This window comes from Scomber scombrus, chromosome 12 (genome assembly GCF_963691925.1).
Source record: "Scomber scombrus chromosome 12, fScoSco1.1, whole genome shotgun sequence".
Classification (NCBI taxonomy): domain Eukaryota; kingdom Metazoa; phylum Chordata; class Actinopteri; order Scombriformes; family Scombridae; genus Scomber; species Scomber scombrus.
In genome coordinates this window covers 14,004,030-14,025,260 of record NC_084981.1, presented here as the reverse complement: position 1 = coordinate 14,025,260, position 21,231 = coordinate 14,004,030, and the positions used below count along the sequence as shown (strand labels likewise).

The 21,231-nt window shown below is 40.2% G+C and overlaps 2 protein-coding genes across 3 annotated transcripts; both read left to right on the top strand.

Annotated features, from left to right (window-relative positions):
• Positions 1-3,149: 3,149 nt before the first annotated feature.
• ubtd1a (ubiquitin domain containing 1a) lies at positions 3,150-8,591 on the top strand. Of its 2 annotated transcripts, none has more exons than XM_062430777.1 (4): positions 3,150-3,228; positions 7,146-7,373; positions 7,884-8,069; positions 8,284-8,591. In XM_062430777.1, exons 1-4 carry the CDS (start codon positions 3,150-3,152, stop codon positions 8,487-8,489), a joined length of 699 nt encoding a protein of 232 aa, XP_062286761.1. In that variant the 3' UTR covers positions 8,490-8,591. The 2 variants fall into 2 exon arrangements, with proteins under 2 accessions (XP_062286761.1, XP_062286762.1); XM_062430778.1 differs by lacking the exon at positions 3,150-3,228 and adding an exon at positions 4,583-4,652.
• A 2,438-nt stretch (positions 8,592-11,029) lies between these two features.
• rrp12 (ribosomal RNA processing 12 homolog) lies at positions 11,030-21,115 on the top strand. The gene is made up of 34 exons (XM_062430156.1): positions 11,030-11,176; positions 12,305-12,534; positions 12,684-12,767; positions 12,967-13,043; positions 13,156-13,261; positions 13,356-13,472; positions 13,588-13,726; positions 13,875-14,002; positions 14,091-14,189; positions 14,279-14,370; positions 14,457-14,568; positions 14,753-14,853; positions 14,968-15,082; positions 15,195-15,337; positions 15,441-15,562; positions 15,668-15,732; positions 15,826-15,988; positions 16,101-16,255; positions 16,457-16,524; positions 16,620-16,713; positions 16,793-16,951; positions 17,043-17,123; positions 17,206-17,311; positions 17,408-17,515; positions 17,598-17,755; positions 17,842-17,933; positions 18,767-18,922; positions 19,006-19,178; positions 19,299-19,412; positions 19,507-19,553; positions 19,640-19,718; positions 19,858-19,925; positions 20,039-20,121; positions 20,222-21,115. Exons 1-34 carry the CDS (start codon positions 11,038-11,040, stop codon positions 20,322-20,324), a joined length of 3,876 nt encoding a protein of 1,291 aa, XP_062286140.1. The 5' UTR covers positions 11,030-11,037; the 3' UTR covers positions 20,325-21,115.
• The last annotated feature ends 116 nt before the right edge of the window (positions 21,116-21,231 follow it).

Genomic DNA, 21,231 nt, shown 5'->3' with positions numbered 1-21,231 from the left:
ATTGTTTGTGTGGTATTAGGTTAAGCACATTGTGTTTGTCTGAACTTGTGACTTAGATGCAGATCGGATCACATTTTAATGACCAATCAATGCAGAAAACTAGGTAATTCCAAAGGGTTCACATACTTTTTCTTGCCACTGTACTTTTACTGAATTAGATTTCATGCAAGCACTACATAAAAATGTAAAATTAGTGACCTCTGCTGGGGGGTTGTAATAGCTACATTGTTTACACAATATATTCATGGAAGTGTTTAAGGCTAATATCATGTTATGTCAGGAAATTAACAAGTTATGTGCATGTTCTTCCTTTATAATTTCTCATGACCGAAACAGTGAGTCTCTCCACCGCAACAAGCTTTCTATTGTAGCAGTGAGTGATAATGCTATTGCGGAGGATGAGTGACCTTGAACTTTTTTGCTAACTATGGAGGGACCATGTGGGCTAGCTAAACTTGTACTCAATGTTCATATTTAGACCAAAATAGGATATATTATAATTAAAAATAAAAAACTGCAAAACATTTTGAAAGTTCAAAGCCTTACATATTGGTATTGAGAACTAAAAAGTCATGTAAGTACTATGACAGACAAACTTTTAACGTTGATCTGGAGAGAAAATAGAAAAACTGCTTAGCTGGTAGCCATCTTGATTATCACAGCCAATACTATCCTTTCCTTCAAAATTCCTTGAAAATGTAAGTTCCTTGTGGACCTGAACAATCATTGAAAATTGTTGTGGAGGATGAGAAAATTGGTCTTGGACACATTTCTTTTCCCTATTATTTTCACTACTTTTACCAATTAATGCCAAATATTACATGTTTATTTACCGTAACTGTTTGTAGTATAACATGCACATCTATTTTAATTACTAATATTTCTGTTTCAAAGAGCCCAAATTCAGTGATGGACACGTTGCTGTAATGAGAATTGTACCCTTATGTGAAAAAACAACAAAATTTATATTTATGATGTTCAGTTAAAAACATGTGCAAGGTAAACCATGAGGAGATATTTCTAATTGTATTCTTCTTATTTTTATAGCATTCACTTTGTTCATCAAAATGCCACCTCATTTTGCCTTGGGATTACTCCCAACACTGTACTAACTCCAGCTCCAGTGTTACGTCACAGAGTTGCTTGTGCAGATAGACCCGGAGTCAGTGCTGTCAGTGGTGGAGGATTAATAGAGCTGCATGCCAGATTTGATCTGCACACTCGTATTACATCAGAAGTAAGCAGACACAGTAGCGCAGATGCAGTAAGTCAAAGGCAAATGTGCTCCCACATCTGATATCCACCATTTGAGCACAAACTTGGCGGTATGATACTATTGGTTTATGGAGGATGTAACCATTAGGAATTGTTCTACTCATGTGTCTAATATTTTGCAATCAGGCCCTTTTGATAAGCGGACAGGTAGAAATTGATATTGTCAGTTAAAAGGGTAACACAGTAGAGAGACGACGTCAGATAAAGAGAGAGAAGAGATTAAGGGATGAGAACGGCTTTCACACTCATTCCTATCCTCCTTTACCCTGCCACTGCTCATCACACCCTCCCACTCTGTCAGACAGAACACACACACACACACACACACACACACACACACACACACACACACACACACACACACACACACACACACACACACGTCAATATTCAATCTTCCAGCAGATGTCAGTGTTCATCAAGTGAGGTTTGGTGAGAAACTTGCAGTGGGAGGATTGGGTCAAACTTCAATATTCAATTTTGAAAGATTTGGAAGCTATGTGGTGACTTATTGTTTAAATTGGAAGATTAAAATGGAAGGGACTGACTTGTTTCCAGATTAAGTTACAACACAATCCAATATATATTTTATTTAGGATGCATACACCAATAATCTTCTTGAACTGCAGTTTGCAGACAGTCGCAATATCACACTCTTTGCTCACATCTTTATTCCAATGCAACTGTAAAGAGATGAGTTATCTTATAGATATTAAAGTTGGCATTTTGAAGTAACATCAGTTTATTTAAGTAATGCAAATGAAAGTCCAAGTGAGTGTTTTATTGGAAATGACAGATTTTAAGAAAACTTGTTCTGGCTGTGGAGGAAAGTCATACTTCCGCTCTTCATGTCACATTAAAACTCCTGTTAGGTTAAGCCAAACATATGGACTATTGCATTGCCAGAGTTCGCCTTCAATCACTGGAATTTTTCACCAAGTACATTTTAGTAACTTTTCAAAGATCAGTCTGATACCCTGCATGCTGTTTTTGTTTGTTTGTTTATTTGTTTACAATCTGCACTTATATTTTGAAGGAGTAGGTTCTCAGCATCTTTTGTCACTTTATTGAACTCGGTCAAGGCTGCGCATGTGTGCGGTCTGATGAGGATTTAATGCCAGATCAGTGCACACGGATTGGGCAGCAGTTCACTATTCGTTATGATTCGGGGGAATATTGAATGCTGATTTTTTGGGGGGAAGCTGTTGAGATTTCCTGGAGGCTCTGCAGGGCCAGACTGGTTACCAGCCCGCCAGTCCTGCACAGTTTGAGTCTGTCAACCTGCTGACTGGCATATTCTGCTGATCGTCGCGCCAGGATCCAGTGATAACTTCACCTGGAAGCAAGTTCGGATGTGGCAAGCAAACTGCAGACGAATGCATAATCTAGCAGACTGGATTTCCGGTAGGCAAATAAGCATCTGATCTTTTTTATTTTATTTTAAGTATTAATATAAACAGAAGGTTTACAATCAACGGTGCTGCATATTAATCCAATCATGTAGGTGGAGCATTTTTTAAATTACAAACGTATAAGATAAATTGCAAAGTCAATTTCGTAATAAATGATTGGAAAATCAGAGCAAGTGTGGCATGAGGTTCAGGCGCGTGTCCCCGTCAGCTGGCAGTACACGTGACGTAAACATCGCAGCTTGACTGACCTCACAGGAACAAGGAGTGCTGAGCTGTCATTATTTCCTGGTGATGCTATTCATATAAGGCATTTTATTTTAAAACCATCATTAACCGTTTTTTTTTTAATTTAAATTTTTATTTAAAAGAGTTACAAGTATTTACAATTGAACATCCTAGCACGTATGTAGATAGATTGATGACTGGTGATTTGTCTCCTTGGTGTGGCATGTAGGCACAGTGATGGGAGGCTGTGTGGGGAGGAGTAGGACAGATGGACAAGGGAGTGCCCGAAGCTCAACAAGAAGCAAAAAACGTGGAGGTAAGGAGCTGGAACACATCTCTTGAAATAAGCCCTCTTTTACAAAAATAATTAGAACATTTCTGACTCCAAGAGATGCCAAGACAGAGAGAAAAAAGGTGATGATAGAGGTGGTCCAGAGCATGAGAAAGCCTATAAATATGTGTGTATTCCCAGTATTGTTTCATTATTTAGATTGCATTAGATTTGGTCAGACACATTATGAAAATATCACCACAAATTGTGAAGGACAATACAGAACCAGCAGAGCACACTGTACACAATATTACACCATGCACAAGGGAGTGTAAGTGGGTTCATTGCACCAGCCAGATGGACTATTAGAATGAAAGATTTACGCATTTATGAGAAAATGCAAAGTGGAGGCAGAATTTCTTGCTTCAACCTGGCTGCATGGGTCACTCTCTGAAATCTCACAGGACGTCTCAGGTGTTAGGAGTTTCAGGCCCCACATGTCTAATCTGTCCTGAGGATCTGATCTGATAGGACAGTGTTTTATATAAACACTGCTCAGTCCATTTCCTTGTGGAAAAGCAGCTATGTGCTGGGATGTATTGTCATCCATTATGCATTGAGCAGCAGCAGAGACTTTTCATGTCAGGGTTTGACCTACTTGGTGCGTGATTCAGTGCATGATTCGCCATATGTCAAGCTGCTGTAAAATACATTTTCATGCAGGGAGACATCATTTACCTGTAAGACTGATGTGACCTTGGTTCTTGTTGATAGCTGCAAACCTGCTACTCCTGAGATACACGCATAGAAGACTTCTCTATTTGTGCAATTGCAGCATCTGAGACAGATTGGCATCTCTTTATTTAAATGGCAAGAAAAACAATCACTTGTTGTGGGTGCAGTTCATAGAAGTACAGCAGCTTCTCCTTCACGTAGCCTTTAATAGTCGGACAAGGGTTTATTGTCTTTTAATAGGTTTAGCCTGTTGCCTTCAGGTATTTCTATCCTGTCTCTAAATAGAGCTGATAGGATTAGGCCTCTTGTGTAAAGAAGCCACCTTCTGGCTAGGACACACAACTTTTTCCTCACCATCTACTGAACACCTTTCCATGAACTGATCCTGTGGTATTTTTGGGTTTCCAAGTGTCTGTTATTAGAAAGGATATAAGTGGAGGGAGTGTGTTAATTTTTAAGCATCTGGGGAAGTGTCATTGTGGTTAACTGATCTGTGAATCTGAGGCTTCACACTGTGACGATCTAGATCAGGTGGTTGTCTTGTCAATCGTGCAGCGTGTTTACAACAAACTGGTAGGACACTGCAGGCTGACGGTCTCTGTGGCTCATTAATGCAGACTTTGGATGTAGTTTGACTCACAACAAACTTCAGACAAAGAGCGACATGGGAGTGCCTAACTCCAGGGAATACAACTACTATGCTCCAAATGCACCTTTAAGGATTTTGCTGAAAAGTAAGTATAGATTTTTGTGCTAGGTTAAAGAAATGCTTTGAATATTTGCATGGCTCAATGTGTCACAATATTTCCAGGGAGTGTTGAGTTCAAGATTTACCATGCTATTGATGCCAAACAGAAAAACAAACAGAAAGAGACATTAAAGGTAATAATTTCCACAGTGCTGCCTCTCACTGGAATGCATGTGTTCGGCAAGAGATACATCATATAGAAATTCTGCAATAATAATACTACTAATAATAATGATAATAGCACAAAATAGCACATTTCCATTCCTTAAAATTAGCGTTTCCTTCCGCCTGGAACATTTTAGATAAAAAAAAAAAAAAACTTGATCCACTGACTTCATTTGAAATTCTTAAGCTTATATTCCAGGTATCAAGGCTTACACCTGAGGACACGCTGCCAAAGCTGACGTCTTTGTACACTCACAGTCCACTGTACACAAACAACCAGGCTTACTGTTCTACTACACAGAGGAGATGAATGAAACATTTGTCATTTAGTGCAGGTTGCCATCACTGATTACATCTGTTACAAGCTGTAATAAGGTATGTTTTGCTCAGCATGTAATGTGCTGTGCTACGTGTTTTTCCTCATATTGTCTCTGGATTGAATTCATTGGCCACTACAATAAATCTGTGCAACTTGCATTTTGTGCAGCTTGCACTTGTACGTTACCGTTTCTGTCAGCCAAGATGCTCGTTAGTATTCCAGAGAACCAAATATTTAGACATGCAACTTTACAGTCATCAGTCCACAATAACAGGAATAGACAAGCAAGAGAAATAAAAAGACTATACTTTTTTATTAACATAATAACATAACACACCTGAAAGGGAGTATAGAGTTGTACTTTTTTATAGCTGAAGTGTGCTCACTTCTGAGATATTGTAATTATGGCTTTAGAATGATAAAATATTTAATTTGATATTAATTGTAGGACTTTTTTATCATTAACACATAGAGTGTAAATTACTGTGTGAAGTTGTAAGGTTTGGTTATTTATTTGTGAATTAATATGTTGGCACATGTAGAATAAACAGACCTTAGCTACAAACAAACTGGCAACCTGAAACTAATCGCCTTATCCCTGAAGGCCACTGTGTCACGTTTTCATTACGTAGTGGCCTGCATTGTTAATGACATAGAAAATCATTTAAATCTGTTCATGCTGTATGACGAGAATGGCCAACAAGATTTTTATTTTATTTTTTAATTATGAAGCATTTCAAAACAAAAAGGAGTATATTTGAAATAGTAGAGGCCAATGTGTAAATGAGCTCTACGTTTCAGGAATCTGATCATTCACTTATTGATTTATTGTGTTAATATTTCTGTGTAAAACTTGTATTAGTTGTTGTTGCCTTTCATTGGGCAAAGAGCGCCCATATTTCCAACCAATGCCTTATAGGATAGGGCCAGATAAATCCTGTTATGTAGAACCTGATTACTGCCTATAATCCACTGGTGTGTGCTTGTTTGGGTGAGTGAATTTGAGCACACATGTATGTACGTATGCATTAGGGGTCACTGCAGTAATCCACAGCGCTATAAATAATCACTTTGATTTAAAGTAAATCAAACCAACTTTCTTGGAACACGGGTAAAGTGGATGTACCGTATGTTGGTGGAAACACCTGAAGTAGTAATACATTATTCTAGTTAATCAATATATAGTATAGTAAATAAAATAAGTTAATAATTGGTGTTACTTAACATGAATAGTAAAAGATATAGTTAAATATGTCAAATAAACGTTAAATATTGCAAATAGGCTGTAAACATGCATAGTGTGTTGTACTTCATGCAGACAGTCCTTCAGTATGGATTGCCAGTCTTGAGATGAGCCTTATTATCCTCGTCTGACCTCAAAGGTGTTTACATGACCACATGTGCACCTACAATTCAACTGTAGTTCATTTGAGTTTTTTAGGTCCTTTACTGTATCTTCCTTAAATTCTAACTGCACTGAAAGATATATATTATATTCTAAAATGTGTTTTGGTTATAATCGTCTTGATTTTTCAAAGATGGAACACATGCTCAGACATGTTCAAAGAGGTAGACCATTTAAAGTCATTTCCCGTCAGTCATCTATTTTCCCAGAAATCATAACTTGATAACTTTAGTGTCAGAATCAACTTTTGAATCACCAAAAAACATTGTGATCGTGCCTGAGGTCAAGCTAATGAGCTCTGACCCTGACCTGGCAAACACCTACATAATAATAAGCCGGCTTCTTAGAGGTCCACAGGAAGATTCTTAGTTTTTTGCTCTATAATCCCCTTTAGCTGTTAACATTAACAATGTCATTATGGTAAATTAGCTGTGAAAAGTCACTTCAAAGGTCAAACCTGGTGCTTTTTAAAAACAAAATGTTTTTTGACTGAATGTAGAATAACACATATTAAAGGATTGATTTCTCTGTTTGTGTTGTGTAACAGTCCTGAAATCAGATGTAAAACCACTCTCATTTTTGTTTCTTAGGACGCAATGAGCCTCTCAAGAAGGAGCGCCCAAAATGGAAGAGCGAGTACCCGATGACGGAGGGCCAGCTGAGGAGTAAGAGGGATGAGTTTTGGGATACGGCTCCAGCCTTTGACGGACGCAAGGAAATCTGGGACGCGCTCAGAGCAGCAGCGCTGGCTGCAGAGTGCAATGACCTGGAGCTAGCACAAGCCATAGTGGACGGAGCCTGCATCACTCTGCCACATGGTATGAAACCACCCACAGGCTCAGAGGCACATTAACACACACACATTTACACACTAACCAGTGATGTGCCCTTACAAATGGAAATGTGCTTCACCCAGCTATGAATTGTAAGCTGTAAATGTCCTGAAACTTTCAGCACAAATGCATAACTCATTACAAAACATTACACATGCATCAGCTGTTCAGAGATTACTGCTGTAATAGTTACATAATAGTCGCAGTGCTGCGTGACCACTGTGAATGGATTGGTGCACAGAAAGCCATGACAGGGTTCGGTGGAAAAAACACTTGCATGGTTAGTGTGTATTTATCTACACACATGCAAGAGTGTTTTTGCCTTTAACCATCTCACTAGTTGTAGGATACTGATGTTCGGTGTCATTGATTTAGGAAAGTAAATGTGATGGCCTCATACTTCCCCTGGTTATTGACAATGGCACAGTACGGAGTAGAAAAATTGTTTCTTTAATGGAAACTGGTTGTTTAAATAGGTCATTTCTGCCTCTGCAGGCTCTCTCACGGAGAGTTATGATGAATTGGGCAACCGCTATCAGCTCCCAGCGTACACTCTAGCTCCGCCTGTCAACCTCATCTCTGAAACATCCAATGAGAACAAAGTTTCTGAATCCACACAAAAACAAGCTCAAAATCTTCCGTGCAGACAGGAGTTCCAGCTGCGGGTGCGATTGTCATCAGGTAAGAAAACACCCAGTATGACAAAAAAAAAAAAAACCCATGGCATTTCTCTGATTTGACCTTTTGTGCTACATGCTGTGCAGTTTTCCTCATGCATATGACATTTAATCTCATGTAGACCGGAGACTGATTAAGAATTAATTGCTTTTCACAGTGTCATGCAGCTTGCTCAGAATTCAGTGTCAAATCTATTTATGTCCTCTTGCTTTCTTAGGAGAAGATGTGCGTCTGACAGCCAGCATGGCGGACTCCATTGCTGAGCTGAAAAAGCAGTTGGAGGAACAAGAAGAAATTGATGTGTCCCGCCAGAGGTGGTTCTTTTCGGGCAAACTCCTGACTGACAAGACTCGTCTGCAAGACACCAAAATTCAGAAAGACTTTGTTGTCCAAGTGATCGTCAATATGAACCCTCCTAACTGAGCAGTGAGGAAGAGGAGAGGGGTATGAAGTGACGAAAAGATGAAGGTCGTGCCGGAGAGAGATGCAGCAATGCGAGTAGGGCTTGAAATCATTTTCCAGTTGGTAATGCAGTGGAATTTTGTGTACATTTTTATATTAAAAAAAAGAATATTGCTTTTATATTGCTCCTTTTTGTATTTTTTTTCCCTTTTTTCCAAATGAACTAATAATATTGAAAAGCACTGAAACACTTTAGACTAAAAGTAGAATCCTAAGATGCACCACCCAGTGTCTGTCTGTCTGTCTGTCTGTCTGTCTGTCTGTCTGTCTGTCTGTCTGTCTGTCTGTCTGTCTGTGTGTGTGTGTGTGTGTGTGTGTGTGGACATCTCTTCAGTAAACCACATTTACTCACAGCTCTATTGTTTACACGAGCACTCCTCCTCTTCATGTGTGTTTGTACTTGTGCTTTTTAAACTGAATATGGTCCGCCTGCGGGTCCCAATAAGGAAAAGCCATTCTCTTTTTTTCTTACAAAAAAAAAAAGAAAAAAAAATTCTGTCATGTGATTTGAGAAGTAAATGTAAAAAATGTAAATATCAGCCTCTATATGTGTTGTTTGGTCATGTAACTATGTGCAGACTACAATCTGAGTCCACAACTGTATTCATAATAAAGACATGGAATGTAACAAAGGTACTGTTTGAAAGGTAATGTGGGAGAGTTCGATGTTTTAACAATTTCATCACTCCAAACATGATACTGTTATTTTATGTACAATATGATGCTCATTGTAATTGAATAACTTATGAATAAATATTGTAAGTTTAAATGCTTCACCAGTGTCCTTATTCTTACATGCTACACACATGCCACAAGTCTAGTCTAGAAATGTTTGGTTATTAAAGTTAGAACTTATCCTAAAGCAGGTACGTATGGGGTGTCACAAGAAGGTTTAATGGATAAGAAAAGATTGTTCCTTGTGAAATATTGGCTACTAACAGGAACAATGTGGATGTGGTTGAACTGACCATATTAAGGCCATAACTTGTAATTTGGGTTTTCAAATAGAAATTGCAGTGTTCTGTAGTGCCTTCCTGAGGGCAGGGGGGCAAAGAAGCACTGTCCAGGGTGTGTGCTGTCTCTGGTAATGCTCTTAGCCTTCCGGATGCAGCGGGTCTGGAAGATGTCCTCTAGTCTGGGGAGCTGAGTGCCGATGATCCTCTCTGCAGTCTTGATGATGCACTGGAGAGCTTTCCTGTTCTCTGCGGTGCAACCAGAGTACCATACTGTGATGCAGTACGTGAGGATCGACTCAATGGCTGACCTGTAAAAGCTCACCAGCAGCTGTTGTGGGATCAGCCTTTGAAGTCCTTTCTTGGCCGTCATTGTGGTGTTGACGGTCCAGGTCAGGTCATGGCTGATGTTGACCCCGAGGTACTTCTGAGGTTCTGCACAACCTCCACTGTCTCAGTATACTAATAATAATAATAGTAAACTAATAATAATAATAATTAGTCTAACTTTTACGAGCTGCAACATTAGTAATCCTTAATACAAATAGGCTTCATTAAAATTTTCATTTTTCTGAAATGGGACATTCTGTTTAATGAGTAGGCCTACTCTTACCTTCATTGTGATGCTAATATATACTTTTACTCTAAGTAAAATTTGTTGATGCGTTAGACAGGCCCATTTCACTCCAATATATTATTACTGACTATAGTGTTACTGAATTACTCTTGTAAATTCAATAGCTTGACTTGTGTACATATTTTTAACATTTTTATTTTATTTTATGCATTCTATGTTGTTCATAATGAAGTCATTGAATCTTGAATAGAGCTGAATAGTACGAAAGTGTATTGCTGCCACACCAGAAAAATATCAGTGGATTAGTATTGTGTTATAATGTGAAACTTTAGATTTTTTACAGAAGCATGTTATCATGTTATAATGTAAAAATGATTTAATCTTGAATGTAACAAATCACATATTACAAAACAACATTCAACTTAAAACCAGGAACATACACATGACAAGAGTAACGGATCAATAATAAAAGGTGCAAAGGGAGCAGCATAAATGAATAAATCGTTTTCAAAAAAAGAAAATGTGTGTGTGTGTACGTGTGCTTGTGTGTGTTGCAAAAATGTTTATTTATAAAAACTGCTTTTATTACATTATTACATAATTACATAAACACTGCTTTTATTTATGTTGATATATATAGTTTACTGAAGTAAATGTCAATAAAAGCTATAAACATTAAACATTTTTGTAAAATTTCATAGAGTCAAAGAATATCTTCAGCTAATTTTCAGCTCAGTTGTCATGGAGATGGACACACTGACATGTACGCTCTCATCTTCTTTTTGGGTGGTAATGTTTTATGCTGTGTGTATGGATCATGGATCATGGATGTATTGTATGTGTACTTTTGTCCCGCACAGCGCCCTCTGCTGGCGCAACCTAAACATCATCACATGAGACGTCATCCCGTGAGCGACAGCGTCATCTGGAGCTGCACTGCATACTTGTCGGGGTAACGTGGATATTTTCAACCCCGAAAATGGTCAAATCGGGGAAACTTAAATCCGGGACGGGGTCCAAACTCAAACGGTGGAAGAAGGGACACAGCAGTGACTCCAACCCGCAGACGAGTCGCTTTCGACAGGCCGCAAAAAGCCGCTTCTTCAGCCGACCCACCGGTAAGCTTCCCCTTACACGTGGGTCTGTGGCTAGTGCTAACATTAGCCATCTCACCAGAGGCACAGCACAAAATAACGAGATACACTTCGTCATTAAATGTTTATAAGCAATACCAATAGAGTTGTCCGCTGGTGGGCTAACTTCTTGGTCTTCTTCTTGGTCGGTTGAAATAATATACTGGTCAGTGTAGTTTATCTTAGTGAGTGTTTGTAGCTGTGTTCGCCACTGAAACACTATATCACTCTCATGAGTTAAAGTTCTCTGGCACCACGCCCGATTTTATGCATAGAGCAGTTTAAAATTCATACAATACTTACTTCAATACATTGTACACATTTCCTCCTAGACAACTTTTCAGGCTCACATTATTGCTGCTGTCCAGTAAGGCAACATCCTGCAATAGACAGTTTTCAGAATAATTATGCAAAGTATTTGTACACACACATTCAGCTGTGTTGGCTCCATACAACAGCATATTAGATTGTAAATGTATTTTTGATTACTCTACAGCTAAAGGTCTGGCTTTTAGCTGTAAGTTGAGGTTGTTAACTTCCAAACATTGGGTGAAGACTGTAGGAATAACTACACTATTTATACATGGTCCCCCAGTTTCAAATATTTCATCATATTCATTATTTTTTCATTATTGTATTTTGTATATAATCAGCAGAAATAATCAGATTTTCAGACACAGTGGTGCCTGTGCTCCAGCCAGCTTCACTTGATCCTTGTTGTGGTGACACATTATAAAGTGAACACATGTTTAGTTTGATCAAGTCACGGTTACATTTTGTCAATTTTTGTTTACCATGGTTCTGTGTTAATGACAGCAGCACTGTCTTTAGGGTCAATTATTGAAAAAGATGTTTGATTCCTCCACTGTTTGCACAGTGCAGATTTTGAAAGCTGCAATTCAGCACCCAGCCTTGTAGTTATTTCATTCCAGATGCAGTCCGTGTAAATATAGAGCCAAAACAACAAAGAAAGAGTCTCTGTAAAGCACTGTTATCTAAATGTTAGCGGTGTCAAAGTCCTAGAATGGATTTTAAAAGTCTCTGACTGTGATGACTGATGTAGGTCACATGAGACCTACAGGGAAATCTTAATGTCTTATCTTTTTTCCACAGAAAAGAGTGATCTAACAGTTGATGCTCTAAAGCTACACAATGAGCTGCAGGCAGGTCCACTGGAGATCAGTGCCGGTGGCCATAAAGATGCCTGCATGGAAGAGGAGGCAGACCAGGCGTTATCAGACAGGACCTCCGGCACCTTCCTCAGCGGTCTGTCAGACTGCTCCAACCTGACATTTAGAAAGGTGCAACGCTATTGGGAGTCCAATTCAGCTGCTCACAAAGAGGTTGGTGTCACATTGAGTAGAAAGAGACTTTCTAGGAGTTATTGGCAATGCTGACAATGCTACCAATACAACAAACAACTAAAATTGGAAATCCAAGATGTTGCATTTCATGTATGTACAGTAATGTTGTTTCCTAATGTACTTCATAGATCTGTGCGGTGTTGGCAGCTGTTACTGAGGTGATCCGTGGTCAGGGAGGGAAGGAGACAGAAACGGAGTACTTTGCAGCTTTGGTAATCACTGGCTTTGTTATATACAGTACCAGTCAAACGTTTGGACACACTTTCCCATTCACATCAATGAGAAAGTGTGTCCAAACGTTTGACTGGTACTGTATTTGTTGAGATGTGTAGAAATAATGTGTGGTACATTTAAAAAGGATAATATATATGTGTTGTATCTTAAAATGCAGCATGTATCTGCTTTTTGTAGATGACCACCCTGGAGGTTGTAGATTCAGCGGAGTCACAGGCTGCAGTAGCATACCTCCTCAACCTCGTCATGAAAAGGTTGGACTTTTTACACCGCTTTTTTTCCAAAACCTGAAGATGCCAAAACATGTCTACTAAGAAATCACAGTGAATATTCGCCGTCTGATTGACTGTTTTGTGTGTTCACCAGGGTTCCTGCTCCAGTCCTCATGTCTAAGTTCTCAGACACCACCAAAGCTCTGATGGACGTCATGTCTAAACAGGCCACATCTGAGGCCGCCTCAGCTCTCAGATGGGTAAATACATTTGTCTCTGTGCTGTTTGCTGTTTTTTTTATTGTTCACTGTTGAAAACCACAAAGATTGACTTTTGGTGTATTTGCATTTGTAGATCCTGTCATGCCTGGCCACTCTGTTGAGGAAGCAGGATGCATCCGTCTGGACTTACCCAACCACTCTTCAGGCTTATCATGGCCTGCTCAGCTTCACAGTGCACAACAAACCAAAGGTCTGTCTCATCAGCCCACTGGTCACTGCTTACCCACTTTTGGTTATTTATTGTTATTAAACGTGTAATGTATAAAAATGTATGTAATGCAATTTTGTCCGTTTTCTCCTCTCAGGTGCGTAAAGCGGCACAGCAGGGTGTGTGCTCCATCCTCAGAGGTAGTGACTTCCTGTTCACAGATAGAGCCCCGACACACCATCCTGCTGCAGTGACCACAGCCAAGTTCTGCATCAAAGAAATGGATCAGGCAGGAGGTGAGACAGCATGGTCGCTGACATACTTTACAGCAGCATACAGCCCCGATAGGAACCTATTTGTGCTTACTGTAAAAAGGTTAAATAGTTAAAGGGATTCTGTGGTTGTAAAGCAAGTTGTAGTTCATGTCTGCCCCCCCCTCCTCAGGCAGCAAAGAGGACACCACAACACTTCATGTGCTGGGCCTTCTAAAGGAGTTGATGGGGACGTTTCCTCTGGGAGCTGTCAAGTCCTGTTGTGAGACATTGCTGCGAGTGATGACACTCAGTCATGTGGTGAGAACACAAAAAACACTCAATAGGTGCCACCAGATGCTCTTTGTTCATCTACATGTAGTTTTTAATGCTGTTTTTCTGTCTGCAGCTGGTGACTGCAAGTGCCATGCAGGCTTTTCATAGGCTATTCAGCGGGAAGCCAAATGCTGCAGCTCTGACACCAGAACTTAATGCACAGATCATCACGGTGAGTGAATGGTGAAATATAACAAAGTCGCAACAGTCATACTGTCACATTTAGCATGAAATATAAAACTGGCTTTCGCTCATCCCCAGGCTCTGTACGACTACCTGCCCAGTGAGAATGACCTGCAGCCTCTGTTGGCCTGGCTCGCTGTCATGGAGAAAGCACATGTTCACTTGGCAGGGTAATACATGTTTCCTAACAGCAGCATAACAATTTGCTTTTCTTTTTTTTTACATTCAGATTAAACAGCAGTCTGTCTTTGTCTAGTTTGCAGAGTTCTCTGAGTTTGGGTCACCTGCCCCGCCTCTTCTCTGCTGCCATGTCCTGCCTGTTGTCGCCTCACACACAGGTGGTTTCTGCAGCCACCAACACACTTAAGGTAAAAAAAATATGTCTGGATTTTTGTGCAATCATGAAACATGCATTTCCGACATGGAAGTTGTTGAATTTTCTCCTCACAAGCCAAAGTGGACAGTTTACAGAAATGTACAGAAACCCTTTGTTGCATGAGAGTTATTGTATTGATCTTTATTATTATTTGTGTGTTTATGTTTGTGTTTCAGACACTGTTGACTGAGTGTGTGGCCCCCTGCATGGAGGAAATGGGCATGATCACTGCCACAGCCTCTGCAGGGAACCCTTCTTCTGTCTGCAAAATGTTTCGGTAAGTTCCCCAGCAGCTTGCTAAGCTGTTCTTAGTCTTTTGCCCTGTGTCTTTTTTTACAGGTTACATGTTAATGCTCATGATGATAATTTTGCCTCTATCTGTGTGTTACAGTATTGTAGAAGAAGGATTGTCTTATCGCTTCCATGCGTCCTGGCCATTTGTTCTGCAAGCGCTCGGCTGTTTCTACCATGTTGCAGGGAAACAAGCTCACCCCATCATGACTAAGGTACAATAACAAACTTCTACAGACCAGAGTGTGACAAAGATAAAGCTTTACTTGTAGTTGGAGGGTTACATAGTCAAAGAATAAATCAGACTCTGTGTTGTTTCATGGACAGTCCCTGCAGTCTCTGGCAGACCTGCGCTGCACTCAACAATTCCCCTTCAGTGGTGAGTTGGATCTGGCTGTAGGAGGAGCTGTAGAGAGCATGGGGCCTGAAGTTGTGTTGGGTGCTGTGCCTCTCAACATCACTGGCTACAAGTAAGCGCACAAAACAGGACACAACAGCAGTTTTGTAGTTGACTTTTTGACATTTTTGTGATTTAATTTCCTGTTTTGTCCTTTTTAAAAAATCTTTTATCAGTGATGACCTGGAGTTTCCGCGTAGCTGGCTGGTCCCGGTCATCAGAGATCACGTGAAGAACACTCACCTGGGTTTCTTCAACTCTTATTTCCTCCCTTTGGCTTCTACACTCAAGCAGAGAGGTAAATCAAATGTGTGATGCTCCACTTAAGGGTTGGGGTGGCTGGGTTGTTTGTTTGTTGTTTTTTTATTGTGTGTTAACTGTTGACTCTGTCCTTGCATTGTAGCTGAAGAGTTGGAGCAGCAGGGACAGAAACTGGAGGCAAAAGTCTATCAGACCTTACAGCTTCAGGTAACTTTGGTGACTTGACTTTGTGACGTATCCTGAGTGAAAAATCCAAGTGAATGAGCTGCCAAGAAGTCCATATCTGTGCTCTTCTTTTAGATGTGGACCATGCTCCCTGGTTTCTGTACATGTCCTGTGGATCTGGTGGCATCCTTCAAAGGAGTCGCCCGCACTCTGGGCATGGCTATTAATGAACGCCCAGACCTGAGGCTCACAGTCTGCCAGGCTCTGCGCACCATCATCAACAAAAGCTGCAGCACAGGTAGGTCGACACACAAGCGCAAACATGCAGTCATAATGTGCATTGAATCCACGGCAGGCTGTTTTTATTGAATCATTGGTAACATGGTTTGTGATTCCTCTTGTATCTACAGAAGAAGATAAGGCTGAAGTGGGCCGCTTCTCTAAGAACTTCCTGCCCATCTTGTTCAATGTGTACAGCCAGCAGCCTACAGCCGGAGAGTCTGGCACCTATAGGATGGCTGTTCTAGACACCATCAAGGTCTATTTAACCGTCACTGAAATGCAGGTGAGTTATGCTTGCATGCAATGTTCTCATGTGGTACAGTGATGAATCAGCTCATGATTATTTGTCTGTTTAAGTTAAATAATCAACAGGAGTAAAAATCTTTACAGTGAAAAATGTAAAAAGGGACTATAAGGCATTATTGCCTCAGTTGCCTTTTTCTACCTGTGCTAGTTTATCACTAATCAAAACAATTATCCTCAGATGATCAACACATTCCTGCAAAAAGCCACAGATAGATTGAGCTGCACAGACAGCACCGAGTTCACACGGTAGGACCTGAATATAGATGCATTCGCATAGAGTTATGGTAGACTGCATATTACTGACAAATTAATATACTCATTCTGCTTTCTCTACCTCTCAGGCTGTCAATGATGGACCTTGTGGTTGCCATGGCTCCCTTTTTAGATGAAGTCAGCATGACTAATACCTTTGAGCTGATCAAACCATATTTGCAGGTAAGCATATAACTTCTTAATGAAACCTGTCATGGCCCAAAAGTTTTTCTTGTTGGTAACTGTCTGTTCATTCATTCAGACTAAAGAACCAGGCATGCAGAAGAAGGCGTACCGCGTGCTGGAGGAGATGTGCGGAGGAGAGCGTGATGAGTGCAGATCATTTGTCGTGACTAATCTAGAAACTCTAAAAGTTGCCCTGCTCGAGAGTCTTAAAAACGCCTCTTCACCAGCAAAGAGGGTGAGACTGCTGCGTAAAGGAAATGATGAATATTGTATGTATCTTTACAGCGCTGTCTGGTTATATCTTATTATGCATTTCTTTTCCTCAGCCGAGACTCAAGTGTCTGATCAACATCGTGAAGAGGCTGGGTGAAGAACACAAGGACTTTATCACCGCACTGCTGCCAGAGGTAACCTCACACAGACATGCATGCATACACCGACACAGAGTACACATACTTACCATTTTCATGAGGATGTTCTCTCTTCCAGGTGATTATATGCACCAAAGAGGTATCTGTTGGAGCTCGTAAGAATGCCTACAATCTGCTGGTGGAAATAGGAAACGCATTTGTCCGCTTCTGTGGGAACAAAAAAGGTAAAATAAACTTGTCTTGGTGTTGTTTTTAAATGTGTGTAGACATGTTTGAAGATTTAAAATGCTTTAACAGTATCTTATCTGTCTGTCCTCCAGATGCCATGGAGCAGTATTTAGTGTTGGTGTACGCAGGACTCACAGGCTCCGTCACCATGATCACCTGTACAATTTTGGCGCTAACTCGACTTGTGTTTGAGTATAAAGGTAACACTGCCAGCTCCATCCATTCTGTTATTTGCTTTTTTAAATACCAGACTGAATCTAACGCTGCGTCTTTCATTCTCAGACTCAATAGAAGTGTCCACCATGGAACAGCTGCTGCACAATGTTTGTGTCCTGCTGGGGGCTCGTACCAGGGAGATTGTGAAAGCCGCTTTGGGCTTCATCAAAGTCATCCTCTTCATCATGGATCACAAGACTCTGGGTTCACATGTCACTGTCATGGTACAAATTTATATTATGGATAAAGTACTTTCAATGTGCGATAAGAGACAGTTGTGACCTTATTTATTTCTGGCTTTTCTTGTCAGATGGAAGGCATTGGGAACATTAAGGATGACGTGAGGAGACACTTCAGAACCAAACTGAAGAACATCTTCACAAAGTTTATCAGAAAGTTTGGGTAAGGCCTAAGGAAATCTTTTTTGCATCAACCTGCTGTCTGTATTCCTGAACGTTACTCTGAGGGAGGCATTGTTGTGTTTAATGAGCACCGCAAATGTCAGATTTAACTGTTGTTTTATTGTAAAATCTTGATTCAATTATTACTAAGGGGGCGGGAGTGAGGTAGTTCCTCTTGTTTCTTGGGTATTTCTAGAGAAGTGCAATAAATTACTTTTATATGAATATTTTAATGACAAGTGATGTCATATTGTCTTACCACAGTCATATAATTAGCCTCACTCTTACATTGAATGAGCTGTTAAAGTGGAATTTCTATACAGTCAGGCTTCATAAGTACTCAGTACCACTAGATGTGGACATGTGATGTGTGGTCTGGATAGTTGATGTCTTCCATTGTATATTTAAAAGAACTAAAGTGGGTGTATTCATTTCTGTGCTGTCACAGAATTGATATTTTATTATAATGGATGCTTTATAATGTCTTTTTGTTTAGCTAATATTTGTTTGTTTGCTACCTGTTAACTGAAACAGCCTCATAAACTCAACCAATTAAAGCACATCTGGTGACTTTACAAGAAGCACATGTTAGCACTAATAATGTAGCATTTGTAAATCACATGCTACCGCTAACATAGGGTTGCTTTGTTTAATAGTTCCTTCAGCAGTTTGTTGAGATTAACATCTGATTTAAACTCTGATTGTTTTGGAAGAGACACAAAAAATTAGATGGTTCCACATTCACTGGATGTTTTGACTGTACCAGGTGTATTTTTAACAGAACTGCAGTTACAGTGCATTTATTTAGTTTATGTTTCTCTGCTGTATTCCCAGGTTTGAGTTGGTGAAGAGCATGCTGCCTGCAGAACATCACAAGGTGCTGGCAAACATTCGCAAGGCCGAGGCTCGCACCAAGAGAAGAAAACAGGCCTCAGAACAGCAGGACGACTCCGAGAGCGAAGAAGAAGCACCTAAAGCCAAGAATGAAAGGTACGGAACACACAGAGCTACATTCTTCCTTGCAAAGTTTCTTAAATTTCCTCTTTAAAAATCTCCTGTCCTTTCCTTTTTAGTATTGAGGACATCCTTGCAGAGTCAGACAGTGACTTGTCAGAGGATGAAGGAAAGGCTGGTAAAGCTCAGAAGAAAGCAGGCAAACAGCAGAAGGGACGTGCCTGGCTCAAAGAAGGAGAGGAAGATGACCCACTCAACTTCCTGGACCCCAAGGTTTCCCAGAGAGTACTTGGTAATAAAGCCTCCTAACTGTCCTTTGTTTTTGTCAGCTTTACGTTGACTTTTGGGAATTGAAACATGATGTCCTGAAGAGGAGTGAGATATTAATAAAGATGGCGTTTTGTTTTTTCAGCTACAAACCCAGAGCTGAAGAAGAGCGCCAAGGTTGAGCACGGCTTCAGGGTGACTTCAGATGGACGTTTGATTATCAGAGAAGATGAAGAGGAGGAGGATGTGAAAGACAAAGGTCAGAGGAATTTTGCACTTCATCAGTCTTCTCTTTGCACTCTTTTAGATCTAAACAATCTTTAAGTCTCAACCAATCTTTACTCTTCTCACAGATAAGGGAGATATGAATGATATCCTAGAAGAAGCTGGAGTCAAGAGTGTGAGTATTTATACATGTAATCACAACCTTTTGATGACATTTTATCAGTTTTTTTTCTGTCATTTACCCATCTTTTCTACTATCAGAAAAAGACACAGAAGAGAAAGTTTAAAGATGACAACTTTGATGACGACATGGACATTGATCCCCAGTTGCAATATAAAGGTATGATTCATAACTGTACATGGCTGTTCATGAAGTTATACACTAAGATTTGGCATTAGGTTAACATCTTGACAGTTACAGTTTTGCCAGAAAGCAACACGTCATGCTGATGACATGTTGGTGTTTTTTTCTCACTCAGCCGGGGGCTCAGGAATCCACAGACCCCTGGGACTAGGCCTAGACACCGGATTAGACTATAAGTCAAAGGTGAGTCCGACAGTGTGTAGGAACATTGGCTGCAGGATGTCACTTGATAGAGATAGGGTGTTCATCAGAAACTGCAATTCTCAGTATTTGTTCTTACATTCTGCACTAATCAGAAAGGAAAGGGAGATGTGAAGAAAAAAGGAAAACTCGACCCGTACGCTTACATCCCTCTCAGGAAGGCCCAGCTCAATCGCAGGTATGAGCAAAGTTTAACCAACAAGTTCCAACAAGGAATCCTTAAATTTCTCTGACAGGCAAGTTAAAAATGACGTTTTTCATTCTGTGTGCGTTCACAGGAAGCGTGCCAAACTGCAGGGCCAGTTCAAGGGCATGGTAAAAGGAGCCCAGAAGGGGGCGCAGTCAGGAAAGAAAATGCAGAAGAAAAAGAGGAAAGCCTGAGGAACACACTTTATATCACTCAATGGACTCTGAATAGGTTGTGTGAGTGTGTGTGTGTGATGGTGTGTTCATGAACATACTCAAATAGAAGCATACAGCGTGGGAAGTGTGTGTGTGTTTCTGACAGACTGTCTACAAAGGTGATATCAGTTTGTTTTTAAACTGAGCCTCTTACAGAGCTCTAGAAATGCTCTGATTGACGTCATACAGCTTTTTCAAGTCAGTGTGCGCGTGTGGCGACAAATATGTTGAATGTGCTGTCCCTCCCTGCCTTGATGAATATGACTGAGTAAATGGAAATTCATTTGGCTGTTAAATAAATCACTCAAGTGTAATCTTTTGCATATGCATCAGATTAAACTCTCCCTTCTGATAAACATGAAAATATATTTGTGTCTTGATATGTTTGGGGAAAATGATTTGTCCCTTAGGTGTTGCATTATTTGGTCACTTGAGGGCGCTGCAGACCTCTGGATTATTAACAGTGCATAAGAGCATTCATGAGTGCATTTAAGATGATTAAAAAACATCATTAAAGCTGTTTTTGGACTGAAAAAAGAAAAAAACATAAATTTCCACTTTTCCTCATCAGCAATCCAGTATTATTTTACAGTATGTAGTTAGATTTTCCATTAGCCTTGTGTGATTCATTTCCCCAGATGGATTTCAGCAAAATGAGTCGCAGTGACAGACTGACCCCCTGATTGTACTCTTTTGTGTCTGAGCACAGTGTGTCAGTCAGTCACTGTTTCTGAGGAAACTGATTCAGGAAATTCCCAGACCAGGCATCATCAGCTCTGCGGTTAAACATATACATACTGTACTGTGGTGTCAGACAGTATTCACCTCTATCCCACTTTGTTTCCTAGATGTAATTTTAAATGAATGGATTGTACGTTCTGGCCAT